At 48.7% G+C, this 17,530-nt stretch overlaps 2 protein-coding genes across 2 annotated transcripts; both read right to left on the minus strand.

Annotated features, from left to right (window-relative positions):
- Positions 1 to 1,444: 1,444 nt before the first annotated feature.
- On the minus strand, positions 1,445 to 11,973 carry SMIM11 (small integral membrane protein 11). The gene is made up of 4 exons (XM_004757532.3): positions 11,823 to 11,973; positions 8,056 to 8,151; positions 3,859 to 4,036; positions 1,445 to 1,838 (listed from the first exon to the last, which is right to left on the minus strand). The coding sequence occupies exons 2-3, from the start codon at positions 8,065 to 8,067 to the stop codon at positions 3,872 to 3,874; spliced, it is 177 nt and encodes a 58-aa protein (XP_004757589.1). The 5' UTR covers positions 8,068 to 8,151; positions 11,823 to 11,973; the 3' UTR covers positions 1,445 to 1,838; positions 3,859 to 3,871.
- Positions 11,974 to 15,570: 3,597 nt separating this feature from the next.
- Positions 15,571 to 16,242, minus strand: KCNE2 (potassium voltage-gated channel subfamily E regulatory subunit 2). Its single transcript, XM_004757531.2, has one exon. It carries the CDS (start codon positions 16,234 to 16,236, stop codon positions 15,865 to 15,867), a length of 372 nt encoding a protein of 123 aa, XP_004757588.1. The 5' UTR covers positions 16,237 to 16,242; the 3' UTR covers positions 15,571 to 15,864.
- Between the last annotated feature and the right edge of the window lie 1,288 nt (positions 16,243 to 17,530).

Here is a 17,530-nt window from a genome sequence, read left to right on the forward strand (position 1 = left end):
CGAGACCCAGGCCACACTGACTGGGGATTAGCAGCTTGTTGGGTCAAGCGACACATGTAAACGCTGCCTTCTAAATTGTGATTAAGAGCATCAGAAATCACAGTAAAATCTGAGAAAGAGAGAATTCCTTGTACATCTCATTTAAAATTCAAAGTCCCACCAACCTGGGCCGGAGTGGGGAGGACACGTTACTATACAGTTGGTCCTTCAACACCGCAGAGGTTAGGGGTGCCAAAGCCTTGGGCAGTCAAAAATCCACGTTTTGGGGGCACCTGGGTGGCTCAGTGGGTTAGGCCTCTGCCTTCGGCTCAGGTCATGATCTCAGGGTCCTGGGATCGAGCCCCACATCGGGCTCTCTGCTTGGCGGGGAGCCTGCTTCTCCTTTTCTCTCTGCCTGCCTCTCTGCCTACTTCTGATCTCTCTAATCAATAAAATCTTAAAAAAAAAAAAATCCACATGTTTTAACTTTTGGCTCCCCAAAACTTAACGGCCCTTTGTTGACTGGAAGTCTTACCAACTAACATAAAATTGATTAACACGTATTTGGTACATGTATTATGTGATATATTTTTAAAGTAAGCTAGAGAAGAAATGTTAAGAAAATCAAAAGGAAAACACAGTACAGTGCTGTACTGTCTTTATGGAAAAAGGCCTGCTTATGAGTAGAGTCCCGCAGTTCAAATCCAGGGGGGTCAAGGGCCAATTGGACACTCATGCAAATTTCCCACGTGGCCACCAGCAAAGGGACCGGAGCAAACACTGCACCGTATGTTCGGCTTTGGTTCCTGCTTCCTCATCCCCGACCCACTCTGGTATCAACAGAAATGAGACAACAGGGATCTTTTAATAGAGATCTCAGGCTGTTAGGTGCTGAGTCAAAAAAAATCTTGGTATCACCGCTCTCAGATCTGGAAGTCTCCTTAGCTCAACTCCCCACTCATCTCTCCTCAGCAAATCCCAACAGGCAAACGGGGGGAGAGGGCAGCACACCCGCTCGTCTCACTCTCTCACGACAGGGCTCAGTGACAGGAGTCCTTCCGAGACTCCCACCCAGGGTGGCCGGTGGGTCTCACCCTGTAGCCCACCCCACGAGGACCCTCCTGGCTCAGCAGAGACGCCAGTGCTCCCTGGGGGAGTGAGCGTGCAGCTTCCCTCCACCCCAACAATGGAAACATGGCGGAAAGTGGGCAAGAGAGAGACTGCGGGAGGGCAGCCGCGAAGAGGGCTGAGGGGGACTGGGGAGGACAGGCGCTGAGGCTTCCACCCCTGGAGCATGTGCCACGTCTCCTGCGGCCCAGTCCTGCGTCAAGAGCACCTGAGACCTGGCACCCAGAGCTGGGACGGGCTGGGAGGGGTGTGGGCTTGCAAACCCCCCCCCCCAATATGGCGGGCGTGTGTCTGTGTGAGACCAAAAGACTGGCTTATTCCAGAGACAGACACTCCCTTTTTTACAAAGCTGTTTTATTTTAATAAACAAAATACAGGTTCTTTTAAGAGCATAAAAAGTTCATATAATTTTTTTAAAGATTTTATTTATTTATTTGACAGAGAGATCGCAAGTAGGCCGAGAGGCAGGCAGAGAGTGGGGCTGTGGGGGGAGAAGCAGGCTCTCCACTGAGCAGAAAGCCTGATGTGGGCCTCGATCCCAGGACTCCGAGACCATGACCCGAGCTGAAGGCAGAGGCTTAACCCACTGAGCCACCCAGGCACCCCAAAAGTTCATATAATTTTAAGTTAACCCTACAGGTTGGGAGTTTATCCTCTGACACATCATTCCGTGATTGTCTCCTCTTTCTTCTCGGCCAGAATCCACTCAGGCTGACATGTAAACGTAAATTCTAGAAAGGAAGATCAAAAGGACGAGTAAGAAACGTCTGAATGTTTTACTTGCTTGGCATTACCCCTCATGCTCGGCCATTTCAACTTAGCCAGCAGAAACCACTGACGTCTATCTACTAAAGAATGTATTTTCACAAACTCCTGATTTTCTGCCCATCTAAAAATCCCCCTTCTTTAAAACAGGGCTTAATAATACATTCATATAAAAATAAAACATTTTAAAAATAAATAATAATAAACTTTAAAAAGGATGACATGGATGGAACTACAGGGCATTAATACATTAATAAAAAATTAAAAATTTAAAAATAAATAAATAAATAAATAAAAGAAAACCGGGCTCGAGGCTGGAGGGGAAACGCAGGGCCAGGCCTGCCGCCACTGGCCCCCTTCGCCGGAGCCCTCCGTGGACGCCTGTGGGGGGCAGAGGCATGGATGACCCACGCCCCGCCTTTCCCTTCCTCTTCTCGGTCTCACACACAAAAGGACTCTCTGCCCGGGGCAGAACTTCGACCTGCAACATTTCAGAGGACTGGCCTCCCTTGCCCGTTTTAATTTTGTTCTCCCTTGTGCCAACTCCTGAGTTTCAGTCAGTAAAACACCTTTTCCCAAAAAAGGGAGGGTCCCTGACAGAAACTTCTTTGGCCTGGTAGAGGCCTCCAGCCTGCCAAGGACCCACATGGTGCCGATAGAGGAGGGGGTTCCCGGCCGGGGGGTGAGGACCGGACAGCCACGTGGACTTCCCTGCGTTCGGGAAGGTGACGGGTCAGGGTGAGGCCCCGGCACAGGTCTGACCTGGGTTCAGTTCTGACCCTGCTCTTCACTAAATAGTGTGTCAGCCCTTCTTCTGTCTGAACAGGCCTCTCGGAGCCATCAGAAGGGGGACCGCCACCGTCTAAGAAACACTGAGCAGACACTAGCCCCCACAACGGTCGTTCAGCAGAAGTGTTGCTACGAGTGCTCGTTAGTGTGCTGTTCCCCTCCACACCTCTAGAAACCCTCCACGGGAATCCCACTGACAGAAGTGTGGCACCTCAGGGCAGAGAGGGCTTTTGGAGATCGCTGGCCCACTGCCTCCCAGAGCGACAGCAGACGGGGCCGCCTCAGGGTCCCCTCACATAGGACGTTTGCACCCAGCCAGGGGCTGGGGCCTGGAAATCTGCACTTCGACCAATTCTGATCATCAGCCCAGTGTGGGGACCACTGATCGAGAAACCCCTGACACCATTTCTGAATCCTCTAATTTTTAGAGAAGCACAGAATTCAACCTGATCCATGAAGAAATGAGATCAGTGCGGGAGAATGACCGTCATAAGCTCAACCTGTAATGGGGGCTTGAGCTCAGCAAACGTGTTCTGGGCGCCTCCCGTGGGTCCACCACGATGAGTAAGACTTCGCGCCCGGTGAGACGCTGCGAGGAAGGGCCCTCTGGGACTAAGCGGCAAAGGCCGAGGGGCATGAAAGTCTATCATGGCTGAAGAATGGCCTGCGGAGTGTGGGGAGGGGGCGCTAGAGGGGACAGATGGGACCCGGGTGAAGGACACATGTGGGGACTGTGATGCCATTCCTACAACTCAGACTTTATCCTGAAGATACAGCAGGATTTTTAATCTTAGGTGAGGGCATGGGTTTCAAAAGACCTGTGGCCACCACACCTCCTCCGCACCCCTGTCTGACTGCCATTTTCTGTACAATGGTGGGTGATTCTAACACGCATCCTTCTGCTGGGAGAAGGTCCCCAGCTTTCATGAAATTCTCAGGAGCCCTGTGACCCAGGAGCGGTTAAGCACCAGGGTCCCTAAGGTCGCCGCAGCACAGGCTTCGGGCAGGTGTGAAGAATGAGCCGTGTGGCCTGGCTGGTCCGCACCAGGGCGCAGGGTCAGGGTCCGCACGCCTCGCCTTCCACAGATGTTCTGCTTCAGACACCAGAGGAGCCCGAGGGCTGAAGGGTTCTCCAACTGCCTCATGTGGGGACCAGTCCAGCCCACCGGACGCTCCACACGCGCCAGGTCCCCATACCTCTGACTTCCCTTTAGTTCTCCTTCTTCTCCGACTGCTTCTTTTTCTCAGCTTCCAGTTGTTGCTGTTTTGCTTCCAACCTTTTCCTCTGGTATATTTTGACTCCGGCAAATGCTAGGCAGAGAATTAAGGTTTTGGCTGCCAAGATATACAGTAGCAGGGGCACGTGTTCCAGAACCTTAGAGAACAAAACAAGAATTCTCAATGTTCCATGATTGATAAGAAAGGTTTCTTTCGAGTTCCTTCATCTAACAAACCTTTACTGTCCACCTCTTACGTAACAGGCACTAGGCGAGGCGCTGGGGCTGCACCAGTGTCCAGGACAGGCAAGGTCCCCGGCCCTGCGCCAGCCAGCCGAGGTCTACTTCTGTCCCCACTGTGCCCCCCATCACTCCCCCACTGCTGGCTGCACAAGAGAACTGCTCGTGGACTGCGGACATAATTCTGGTCTCTCACAACCGGACCACATACTTTGCCAGTCCCCCAGGCCCTCTACTCCTGAGGCAGCGCCACGGTCCAGGAGCCAGAGCTGGGGGCCTGGGTGACAACTCTGCTCTGGCCCCTGCTGACCACGTGACCAGTGCCAGTCACGTGACTTCCTGAGCTTCTGCCTCTTCAGGGGAGGCTGGACCGGACCTCCCTTCTGGATTCTCCAACTTTGGCATGCTATGCTTTCCTCTCGGTTGTGGCTACTCATTAGTTCCGGCACTTGAAGGTAAAGTAAACATAAAAAGAGAATAAAATTCAAAATACAAGGGGGCCTGGCGGGGCTCAGTCGGTTAGGCATCCGCCTCTTGATCTCAGCTCAGGTCTTGATCTCGGGTCGCAAGTTCAAGCCCCATGTTGGGCTCCACACAGAGCATGGAGCCTACTTAGAAAAAAAAAAAAATTCAGAACATGAAAACTTAGCTACCTATTAACTGTTCCTGTAATTTTCTGTAGGAGGGAAGCTTTAGCCCATGGGCTAAAATGATACCCAGGGAACAGCTATGGATTTGAATTACTGTCTGTACTAGTACGGTACACTATTACGATAATCTCGGTAGTACAATAGCATCTCTGGGCAAACACGATACTCGTTTCAGAAACATGAGTAATGGGACCTGAATAACAACAATGAGCTTTTAGTGTGATTAAAAATTCCTTCCCAAATAAAAGCATGCTTTTTCTGAGTGATCACCATTCTAGAGGACTAGGCAGGATTTAGTCCGATGCAATCATTAAGTCTCCAAACATCACTTATGCAATTCCTATACAATGGCTTCTGGCACGGGAAGAACGTTTGTCTCTGTTTGTAACACTTGAACTTGACCGGTCAGAGGAAACTTCAGCTGGGAACGACATGCTCACAGAGCTCGAGGCCTGGGGGAGATTTCACAGATGACTTAGTCCCCCAAGCTCCTCGTTGGTGGGGAGAGGCCAACCCGAGTCACACAGTGAATAATTCATGAGGAGGCCAGACTCAGAAGGAAACGTTCTAACCTCTATGCCAGGCTTCTTCCCCCTGCATCCTGATTTCCCAGGAAACGGAATTAACACAGTCATAAATTACGTGCATAGGTGTTCGTCCAGGTTTATTAAAATTCTCGCTGACTGAGGCCTACACGCAGATTTCACACGCAGAAGACCGAGCGTCAGGTAGGCCCACTGGGAGCTTACTGCACTCAACGACTCCCCTACATTTTCCCCGGGAGTCTCATCAGATCCCCGGGAGACAGGGACACTGTCCTAATTGTGTGGCTGAGAAAGTGTAGTCTGGAAAAGTGCTCTGACGGCTCCGAAGCGTGAACTCTCTTCATCATTACACAACGCTGGAACATCTCCCACATTCTTCCCAGCCCTCCCCAGTTTTACACCTAAATTACGCAAAGAAATGAAGCCTTGGCTACTGAAATGTCCCAAAGGCAACCGGAATCACTCCCTCTGAAATCATTTAGCCAGTTACTTACGGATATTTGAGGAAGGTTGCCATGTGATATAGCAGGAATGTACCAGAGAGCAAAAGAAGGAACCCGAACACTTAAAACGTCTGAATTTAACCAAAACGGTTAAGATTACAAGAACATGGCGTAACTGGATAATAGTTTCCAACCACAAAGTCATTTTGAGAGAAAAAAATAAATATAACATACATGCTTCAGAAAGATCACTCTAGTAAGAGCATGAAAGATTAAAAAAATTGCAGCAGTGAAACTTTTTCTCCTGACAAATATAAGTGGCTTAGAGCACAGACCTTCCGGGGCTCCTGGGTGGCTCAGTTAAGCGTCTGAGTCCTGATGGCAGCTCAGGTTGTGATCTCCAGGCTGTGGGATCGAGCCCCCAGGTGGGCGCTGTGCTGGGCGTGGAGCCTGCTTGGGATCCTCTCACTCCCTCCTCCTCCTCTGCCTGCCCCCACCCCCATGTGCAAGCTCTCTAAAAAAAAAAAAGAAAAGAAACTTAAAAAAGAAAATCAGTAAAATAAAAGCCTTCTCTGTGCCCTGCCTTCAACCTGTGTTAACCCCAAGACCTAAGTGGTCAGGAACTGGGGGTGGGCCCACAGCTTGTGTTCTGACAAGTCTTCAGCTGGTTCCGATGCACTGAGGTATGAGAGCCACTGCCTTGGACCATGACGCATAACACTCTGAGCCCTGCTGACATGGCCCTTCGCACCAGTGACTGCTTTGGACTTTGGTTACCGCAGACTGTGGTCACTGCCCTAAATCCCACTGCCTGCTGCTTTCCGCTTCTTCCCCTCAGATGCCCTCACCACCTGGGCCTTCCTTCCCAGCCATTCCGCTGTGAGCTCTGGAACCCCAGTGTCCGCGCAACAAACATTCCTACGTTTTCGACCCCTCCAAGAAACCCTCACTCTGCCTCTTTTTTTCTTTTTCTTTTTTTAATTTTATTTATTTGACAGAGTGAGAGAGAGATCACAAGCAGGCTGAGAGAGAGGGGAAGCAGGCTCCCCGCTGAGCAGAGAGCCCAATGTGGGCTCCACCCCAGGACCCTGAGATCATGACCTGAGCTGAAGGCAGAGGCTTAACCCCCTGAGCCACCCAGATGCTCCTCTCACTCTGCCTGTTAACTTCAACCAGGCTCGTCCTGGAGAACAGTCCCCATGGCTTCCCTGCGTGGCCCCGAAACCCCTCCCTAAAGTTGCTGAGGAAGGAGAGGGGTTCTCTATCTCCCAGTTTCCGGGTCCTGCTTCCAGATCTTTCCAGCAAGCCTTGCAATGGAATGCTGGTGGGTGTTCTGAACTAGGAAACGTTCGTAATTGAAAAAAAAAATACATACAATGAGATTGTTAAGTTTGAAAATATACACACTACACTTACATGTATGGAAAAAAGACTGGAAAAAAACACACCAAAATTGTTAATAGTAACTATCTCTGGAGGGTGAGATAACACAATTTTTACTGGATTTTAAACTTCCAAAGAATCGACAATAAAATATATTTTGGTGGCTGTTCTCTTAACCTTTACCGCACCCCATGCACTTTAGGGATTTAACGTGACGACTCTCCTTTCCCTCTGTGAGCCCTGCTGACGGCTGCCCACGGCCCACTAAAGGCCCACAGCTTGCAGGCTACTGTGTGACCGCCCTCGGACCTGTGCTCCTGGAGGCTGAGTCTATCCTACAGAGGACAGCTGGGATTATTCCCCAACCAGTTGAAGTTGTACTTGATGTTATAATGGGTAATTCATCTAAATACAACACTTTCGAAATATGGCTGTATCACACAAGGAAAAAATTGTTTCCATGAAAACTAAATTGAATGCTTTCAATGCATTTTCAAATTTGGGTTAAAAAAAAAAGTGCGGTTAGCAACACAAATGTAAAAGATTAGGAAGAACATAAAAATCTGGAAATATCTTGTATGTAGACTGTTTCCTAAAATATGAACCCACTTTAAAGAAACCCAAAATGTGAAACTGTAGGAAAACTTTAAAGGCATGATTTTTGCAAGACGAGTGAGGCAGATGTGAAGTCTGTAAAGCCAGTCAAAGAAAGGGCCGCGACTTCCCCCCACAAGTCTGGGGAATAAATGTACTTTATATGTTTGAACTTAAAATAAACTATTAAGTATGATTAGGGTTCCTGCTTTAATCCACTTTTTTCTTTTTAATCAACCTGTATCTATAGAACTGTTATTCTGAATTTTTATAGTGAGGAGAAAGAAGAAACCCAAGCCATAATGGTGAGCACTGCTCTCACCTTCCAGTTCATGTTGGGCGGATTCACTCTGCGTCACGGCAGGCCCCCTCAGACAAGCACATGAGGAGAGCAGCCCGAAGGGCAGGTCTTGCTGTTCTGGTGGGAAAGAGAAGAAACGGGTCACTCAGGGTTTTCTGGAGCAGATCACCATAGGAAGACCTCTTTGATGGAGAGAAAGGGTGCACTGAGCAAAGACAGTGAGGGCTGCACACAGGAGGGGTCAGTGTCCCTAACAATGTGACCCAGAGCCTGATGGAAAGCAGATGGCCTGGCTTAGGGCTGGTGCAGGCCTGGGTCTCGGTGAGCAGAAACGTCCCCCTGGCTGCTCTCTGCCGGGGGTGGGAGCACAGCCCGGGAGCAGAGGTGGCAGTGCTGCTCCTAAGGGGACACACGTTCCCAGCCCTTTCATCTGTGCATGTAACAGCGCAAATCCAAAGCTACTTCTCCCCCACCTCCTGGCCTGAGCAAGAGCTGGGTTGTGGATGAGTGTCTTTCTGTTTTTCAGGTCCTCTGAGTGTTAATGAAGCAAATCTTGGTTCTTAAAAAATATCTGGAGGGGAGTAAATGATAGGAGGGAAAACTGTCCTTCGGAAGCAATTCCTATCTAGAATTTCATCTCCGCTGTGAGGGAGACCTAGGGGAAGGCGAAGCAGGGGTGGCAGGTCAGGGACGCGGCCGGGCCGCAGTATGTGCACCAAGCCTGTATGTCACGATTTTTAGAATATGGCACATAGCCCCGAGTCAGAAGACTTGAGCTCTACATGAAGAACCTACACACTCTGGTAAGTGACTTCCCTCTCAGGGCCTTGGTCCCATCTGTCAATGAAGAAAGGGGTGTCAACTAGATGGGCCGCAGGGCCCCGATTTTTTCTGAAACTGGGCAGCTGAGAGCAGAATCACAGCTTCACTTCACGGTGCTGGGCAGCACGAGAGCACATCAGCTAGATGAACTCATGCAGCCCTAGGAGGCAGAGGTTATGGTTCCATTTCAGAGACGAGGGGTTAATGGAACGTGTCCAGGGTCAGACGGGGACTGGGATTTGAACCCATCCAGTGTGACTCTCGAGTCTTATCCTGATGCGGGCAGAAAGCTTTGCATTCAAAAACCATGGAAATGCTTGTCTTGACATGTACTTAGAATTAAGAAAAGCACGAGACAATGTCACAGGCCTTTAGAATGGGGATAATAAAATGGCTTCAGGGAAAAATATTTTACTAAAAAACTTTTACTTACAAAAACATCTAAATATAGAAAATTCAGACCTCATCTAGTCAAGGTCATAGTATCTGGAAAACAGGCTGGTGGTTGGCACAAGATAACCCAGTTTTCCCCATGACTTCTTTCAAAGCCAGGTAAGTTAATGATAGGAACGTACACCATAAATCTGTTTAAATGCGATAGCGGTGATTCTCTTCATGGATTAAGGGCCTGTTTATCTTCTAGTAGCAGCAGATTCTTGCACCACAGAAATATGCTCCTAACAGGTTATAACCTATTGCTAGAATTTTCACTTTCAGGAATCTTGGATAGTCTCGGGGATTAGCCATATTGTAGCTTACAAAGTTTAAGGTTATGTAAATTTTATTTTTACAACTCTTGCTCTAATTGAGTTGGGTACAAATATAGTAGGTGAGTTTAGCTGTTCCTAATTTTCTGAGGTCTTATTAATGTAATTAATATATTAATTACATGAATTAATCTAAGAATTAATGGCTTAATGTAAGACGCAATAATGGATTAATGTAAGATATTGATTCCCAAGGTCAAGGTTGACAAATAGGTCCAGAAAGCTTATAGGAGGAAATAAATTAAAAAGAACACCCAGTGGGGCGCCTGGTTGGCTCAGTCGGTAAAGCATGCCACTCTTGATCTTGGGGTGGTGAGTTCGAGCTCTGCATTGTGTGAGCAGATTATTTAAGGAAATAAAAAAAAAAAAAAAAACAAACAACAACAACACAGGACATGGATTATGACTGGGGTGACCTTGGACAAGTTGGTTGGCCTCTCTGAGCCTCAGGTCCCTCATTTGTGAATTCTTTGGAGGCCTGATTGTAAACACAAAGCAAAGCACCATGCTCAATACACGAAAAACATTATATAAATACCGTTATTATCATGACAAATCTTTCTCTCTCTGCTAATGGACATGCCAAGCTTAAGAACCATGAACAAGAGGCAAGCAGGGCAAAATGCCAGCGATGCAAGACAGCAGGGCCCAAGAGGGTGGGATTCTATTTTTGGTGGCAGCCCTGGCAGGCATGTGACCTGGGGTAAGCCATTCACCTCCCTGAACCAAAATGTTCTCACTTTAAAAACCAGAATCCAAAGAACAACTCTGCAACTCTGGCATCCATAAGTCAAATGGGATGCCACAGAATCGGACTATGAAAATGTACTGGCAGTCTCCACAACTTCATACAGAGAGGGAGAACATTCAAGCTTTTTAGAAACAGACATATTTAAAGTCAACCTGCAAACAAGGTAGTGGAAGGGAGGCAGGGAGAGAAATGAGAGACAAGGCAGCTGATCAATCCAGCTCATTCCTACCCACTGCCTCCAAATGCTAACTTTCCCCACCCCCCGGCACTAACATACTCCAACTCAGCCATTTCTGTAGCACCCCAGCAGGACTTCAGCAAATGAGAACAACTGAGAAAGCTAAAAATATCAGCAGGCTATTAACTCTAAGCCATAGGCACACACCTGCTGCAGAATCAGGCACAGGAGTCAGCTGGTATCTGAGGGCTGAACGGCAAAAGCCAGTCAGATGGGGACACTTCTGAGATATAAAATCTGTGAAGTGCGGGAAGTTTTTAGACTTTCCCTAGGACTATCCACAAACCTAGCTTAAATCTCAAAAATAACAATGGCTCAGACAGAAATGGTTCTGTCTCCTTTACTGGAAAAATAGTCTCATTTTTCCTTTGCCAGTTTTCTCCTAAAAACCAGAAAAGCCCTCCGCTTATTTGGGTTAGGTCAGTGAAAGCAATATGGATGACATACTGTCCGCAACCTACGTTTTCTTCTAAGCACACCTAACTCTAGGACCGTCTGTCTCTTCGTGTCTACACTCTTGGAGCCGCTGAGTATGTCAGCCCGAACGTTCCGAACCTGTTCGCGTTCCCAGTCTCCACCCCTGTCACCCCAACTATTCCCCCCATCCTTGGAAGCTGGAAGGTGCAGGGAGGAGGGAGTTAGTTGCGGGTGGACCTTGGGCATCACTCCGTGGACCCCTGAGCCGTGTCCTCGGTCACCTGGGATTCCCAGGGCCAGAGACACTGGAGCTCGGTTCCTCCGTAACCGGGGGACCAGGCCAGGCTCCCCTCCGCCCCGACACCTGGGGAACAACACCTATCCCGCTCAGACCCGGAGATGGGGGCCGCGGCGGCCGTTGCTTCCCCCACCCATCCACGGAACAGACGGTCCAGAGCACTGGCTGATCCGCCCTAACTCTCTGGCCAGAACAACTCTGGGCCTCGCGCGGACCTCTTGCCAGCTTAAACATTGCGCCCCCGGCGCAGGGTCGGGCGGATTCCGCGGCGACTGGACGCCGGAGCCAGGCAGGGGCGCTCCGCGGGTGGGGACCGCGACGGCCCTCCCCCTCCCGGTCCCCACCCGGAGAGCTGGCGCCGCGCGGCAGGGGGCCGGCTGGCGGACATCCTGGACAAAACGGGCCAACGGCGGGCCGTCCACCCGACTCCCCAGCGCCTCAAAGAGCTGTCGGGCTTCGGGTCAGGATCCCGCTGACCGGACGTCACCCACTTACAGCTCCAGGACGCGGAGGTTCCAGCGCCGGGACTGCACGGGAACCGCAACTCCCACAATGCTGCGGGCAAACTACAGGTCCCGAAATGCACCGCACCGCGCGCCGGCGCAGTGGGTCTGGGCCGCTTTTCAGCGGTGCTGAGCTGGGCGCGCCGGCGCAGTGAGCCGCTGTGGGCCGCGCGTTGAAAGACTGCGCAGGGGTCAAGGGTCACGATGGGCCCGGGCGGGTGCGGCTGTCCAGGCCACGGTTCTGAATTTTCCTGGGCTGGGGGAGGAGGCGGCCGGAGTGCTGGGGCTCTCGCGTCCCCTGCTGTCTGCGACTGAGGATCTTTGGCATCCCAGAAGTTTCCAGATGTGGAGTTCATGTCCTCTGACGACATGCGTGCATGTACCTTTGGGAAAGCGCTTGCCCCCATCCTGGGTTCCCAGACTCCCTCAACGAAGGCGCAGCACGCGCCTAGGGTCTGGGCACGCTCAGTCCCTGCCCCACGGGAGGGCGCAAGCCGGACCCCAAACAAAGACGGGGTGACGACAGGGAATGTCCACGGAGTCCTTTCTGTGGACTGAGGAAGCCAGCAAGGGGAGAAGAAGTGGCTGGCGCCAGAAAACGCGCGACTTGGCAGGGGCAGAATCTGGATTCGGACCCAGGCCGACTGACTCCAGATCCCACTCGGGCGTTCTGCGGCGACGAAGGACACGACGTTAGGCCACACCGAGGGGGGAGGGTTTAGTTGCGTCGACCAGCGACGTTTTCCCATAGAAAGGAACGAAGAGCGTTGTCCTGAGCGCTGTGAGGCTCTGCTTCGAGGAGGTCTCACCCCGAGCCTGTAGAAGGACGTAAAAGACCCAAGGCACAGATGAAGAAGCGGAGAGCTGAGACTTTACAGCGATTTCCCAGAGTTTTAAAGCCGGAAAGTGCCCCAGCTGGGACCTGGCTCTCACTGGCGGATGTAAACTCGCATCAGGGCAGCAACGACCATGGGCTCCTTTTCCAACCACCTGTGAACTCTGCTTGTAAGAAGGAAGTGGGCTTCAGGTCTTAGGGAGTCAGTCATCCAAGCAGATGGAGCTCTAAAAGCAAACCCCGTCGGGAGTGGCAGGGGGATGAGCAGGGCGAGTTGTTTGGACAGCGGTCTTTGGTTGCCCGGTTGAAAGTGGCCAGCCTGGAATTTGGGGAATCAGTGCTAAAGTGGCAGGCAGGGGCAAGTGGTTTCAACAACTTCTACCCAACATGCTTCTAAACATCGGCCACTCCTCCCATTCCCCAAAAGTAAAGTTGGCTGATAGCCATCTACCTTGGCACTACTTTCAGCGGTGATAATAAAATGTACTTTCTTAGAAAAGTCTAAATTTCTTTCCCTTCATTTGGTTTCCTGTGTCAAAGATCAAGCCGGGCCCCAGTGAAAGCCTTAAGCATAGACTCGACTTTATTCAGGAACTACCGCAGTAGAGAAGAGGGCCCAGTCTGTTTTGATTTATGTAGTGGTAACAGGGCGTTTTAAAGAAAAAATGAGGGGTAGATTCAGTGGAGCAGAATCAGGGATGTGGATATTTACAAAAACCAGGGGATTACTCATTCTAATCTTGTCAATAGGCACTTATCTGAAATAGAGACTGTCTTTACGACCAGAAGCAATGGCGCAGGTTAGAGCAAAGTCCCCTGACTTGGTCGGGAGAGTTATCTCCTTGAATGCTGACATTTCAGAGACGAGACAGTCCTGGGTGGTAAAGGGTTTCTATCCCAAAGAGGAAGAGAAAAGATTTATAATTCCAAGTTTTCTAAAATGCCTGCTTTTAGAGGGGATTCAGGGAGCTGATCTGCTTCTCTCTAGGCTTTGGCTGGAACCAAGAGTTAATTCTCCTGGAAACTTGTTCAGTTTTCTCAGGCAGGCACTCCAAAGAGGTTTGGGGTCCTGTTAGGGATGAGACTTTGAGCTGTTAGAAGCTATGCTAGAGTTTGTTCAAGTCTCTTAGCGTGGAGAGGGGGACAAAATCATTTATGCCAAATGCCTGCACTGTTTGTAAGCCAAGGTTGAGGCCTCCTTGAGGGCCCAGAAGAGCCTGGCCAGAGGTTAGGGATGAAGATAGTCTTGGTCATGTGGTGGAAATCTTGGATCTCTGCCTGGATCCAGACCCAAGGCCAGGATTTTGTAGCCAGGGTGCCTAGTCTGGGCATACTGGGACAAATGTTCTGTGTGCAGTTGCATTTCTGGGTTTCTGATCTGAGAAAGGAGGCCACTCTTGCCCCATCTGCTCTGGGAATATAAATGGTTTTTAGTAACATTCTATGGAAGGCTTGTGTTGGCATAATTGCAGATTTGTTACTAGGAATCAGATACCTTGTAGATATCTCACTCTGGAGATAGAATCCTTAGGGTCAATGGGAGACTTCCTATAAGCATGCCTTGAAAAAGGGCTTCTTTCTTGAATTTTGTCTTAGTACCTTGACGCTTGAGGTCCTACTCACAATTTCTGTGTTTTGGCTGAGTAGATGGCGGAGGAGAAAGCCAAGCGGCAGGAGGTGGGGAGGGCACAAAGCCACAACTTCATACATCTATCCTGGCTCCGACTTCCTACTCTCAGTGACTCTGACACTGTAGACTTAGGCCTGCCCTTCCAACTCTGCTCCAGCTCTGCCCACTCTGTGCTGATCTCCTTTATAACCTGTCATGTTCTATCATCGTGACGTTTCTGTACCTGACCTTCTCTAATGAGTAGGTTGACTCCAGCTAAGGGAGTCTCATTCATCTCCACTCTCCTGGGGTCTGTGCCAGTGGCCCAAGTAGAGTAGACAGGTGCTAAATATTGCTTGATTTAATTAACAGATGAAGTCACCTAATCTGTGGACTGCATCTGTAATGCAATCTCTGGATGTAATGAACTGTTTCAGCGGACACGGGTAGTTCACTTTCTGTACCATCAGTCCCTTGAAACATAAGTGAAAACAAGTAATTATAAATGGAAGGAGATAAATAGAGTTGAAAGAATATGTTATTTATAAGGCAATGTTACAACTTTTCCTTATTTTTTCTAAGTAACAAAACAAAAATTTTTTAAGTAACAAAAATTTTTCTAAGTAACAAAACAAAAATTTTTTTCTAAGTAACAAAACTCTCTTTGGAGAATTAGTTTTCTGGAAAACTTTAAGTGTTAATTTAAAAATAGGTTTCTGGGGTGTGGGTGGCTCAGCCTTAAGTGTCTGTCTTTGGCTCAGGTCATGATCTCAGGGTCCTGGAATTCAGCCCTGCATCAGGCTCCCTCCTAAGCAGGAAACCTCCTTCTCCCTCTCCCACTCACCCTGCTTGTGTTCCCTCTCTCTGTCAAATAAATAAATAAAGTCTTTAAAAAAAATAAAAATAGGTTTCTGTTGTATTGCGTAGTTCTTAAAGATGCTACGTCTCCGTTGGGGACGATTTGCCCTTGTGAAATGTTTGTTCTGTCTTCAGACTTCCAAATAAACAAAAATGTCAGGAAAACAATACCCATAAAGTAACCTGGTGTTTCTGTTCATTCATCACTTCAGACTCTGCATTCCTGAATTAATGAATAAACACTCTGATGTCAAGCCAGCGAGCGAGTGATGCGGTTTTGAACCACAGCTTCTGGATAATACAGCTGGGTTATTTATAAAGTGAATTTATCACATGCAAAGTCGTGTTTTGTAATAAAGAAGGTTTGTGATTTATTAGTCCCCCCCACCCCCCCTGCACTGCCATCACACAGGTCCTTCACTACAAATTTGACTTTATTTTCACTAACTTGACAACATTTGTCACAGTGGACATTGATTAAAATGCCATTAACATTGCCCAGAACTTAAAAGAGGTCTTCCACATAAAATATGGCTCCAATGAGCAAGTATAAATCACCGAGAGTAAAATGTCATCGATCTTGGTTGAGCGGCCACATGATCTCCGTGAAAGTTCTCCACAGCAAGCAAGGAACTGAGTGTCTCCTAACCAATGACAACTTGGGTTTGCTCCACAACAGGGCATCTCTTCAGACCCAGATATCAGATGTTGGCTTTGTGCCTATTCTGTTTCTCAAGGTCCCATTTTGAACCCTGCTGCACCCACGTTCTCGTGGAAGGTGGTCTTTGATTCTTCTAGATTCAAGATTTGACTCTTGTACTTCTCTTGCCAGTCTTCCACGATGTACTGGTGGTAGGGGTCGTTGGAGTGCTCCCGCCGCTTGGATTTCACCGTGCTCACCAGGATGGCTACGATGATGAATGAGAACATTCCGATCATCACCATGAGGTACAGGATGACGTAGTAGAAGTTCTCAGCATCGAGTTTGGCTTGTAGGGCTTCTTGCTCAGCTGTTGTGTTCCTGCGCCAGTTATCCATATAAGTAATAAACACCCTTTTGAAGACATCTTCCAGGGTCTGTGTCAGATTGGATAAAGTAGGCATAGCTCCCTCCTGCTGCAATTTGAGTGATAAAATAGATGAGCAAGGTGGAGAACACTGACTCTTTCTGCATTTGGCTACTTTAGGGGATAAAGTGAGGGGGAATACAAAGGGAGAGGTAATATTTCTTCTTACCTAGCTGGTGATTGATAGATCGAGTGCATTTTGTTGTTGTTGTTCTTTAAGCGTTGCGCATGCAAATTGATACATTTTTTGGATGCGGGTTACCTTACCATAAAAATTTGAGGGAGGGAGGGGGTGGCTGGGTGGCTCAGTGTGCTAAGCCTCTGCCTTCGGCTCAGGTCATGGTCCTGGGATCGAGCCAGCATTGGGCTCTCTGCTCAGCAGGGAACCTGCTTCCCCCTCTCCCTCTGCCTGCCTCTCTGTCTACTTGTGATCTCTTGTCTCTCTCTCTGTCAAATAAATAAAATCTTTTAAAAAATTCAATGATCAGTTACTTTAAGAAAATTTAATGGAGGATAAAACTATATATATATGTATATGTGTTAATTATGTGTGTGTATTGCTGGTGTGTGTGTGTAATTATTGGCTTAGGGTGTCATCTTTCCTACTCCACTGTCTTCTCCATGAGGACAGGACGCATATCTTCTTTGCCTGCCTTGGGACAGCTAATGTGGGCACAGAGCCCGACACATCAGAGACACGCAATGGATGCTGAATGAATAAATGGCTGTGCCGGGCACAGGAGGGGCACTGGAAATGCAGAGATGATTAATGCATATGAGATTTCTGTCTGTGGAAGCTCAGGGTCATGGGAGAACTGCAAACAAACAGCAAGGAGAAGTAACAAAGAATTTTAAGAGGTCTGAACAAAGCAATAAGAGAGCTCAGAGAATGGAGCTGAACATGGTGCATTGATGGAGCAAACAGGTGCCAACAGAAGTGGAAGGAATGTAGGCAGGAAGAGAACCTGGGATTATCCAGAACCTACAGGTTTGCCCAGTCAATAAAAGCCTGAACAACCCAATAGTGTGTTTGCCTAATGCCTTTCTGAAAACAATGCCCCTTCTCTTTAACAGGGCTTTTGTTTCCTCTTATGAGAAGAGAGGTTTCCGATCTCCCCACCTGTGGAAAGGGCACAAGTACATACCCAGGTCTTTCTCTGATGCCTTCCCAACATTTCATTCATTGAGAATTATGGTAACTAAGTTAATAGATTTTTTTCAATCGTGGTATTAGTCCTGTTATTCCAAGAGCTCCCAGGTCTTTCTCTCACTCTTCCCTCCACCCAAAGCCTAGAGAGTTGAAAGGAAACTTGACAAATGAATAAGATTGC

The sequence above is a fragment of the Mustela putorius genome, unplaced genomic scaffold (assembly GCF_011764305.1).
Source record: "Mustela putorius furo isolate JIRA1106 unplaced genomic scaffold, ASM1176430v1.1 tig00000765_pilon_pilon_pilon, whole genome shotgun sequence".
NCBI classification, from domain to species: Eukaryota; Metazoa; Chordata; class Mammalia; order Carnivora; family Mustelidae; genus Mustela; species Mustela putorius.

Excerpts from the sequence above, each read along its gene's own strand:
- KCNE2 (XM_004757531.2), bottom strand. The coding sequence starts at position 16,236 with ATGCCTACTTTATCCAATCTGACACAGACCCTGGAAGATGTCTTCAAA.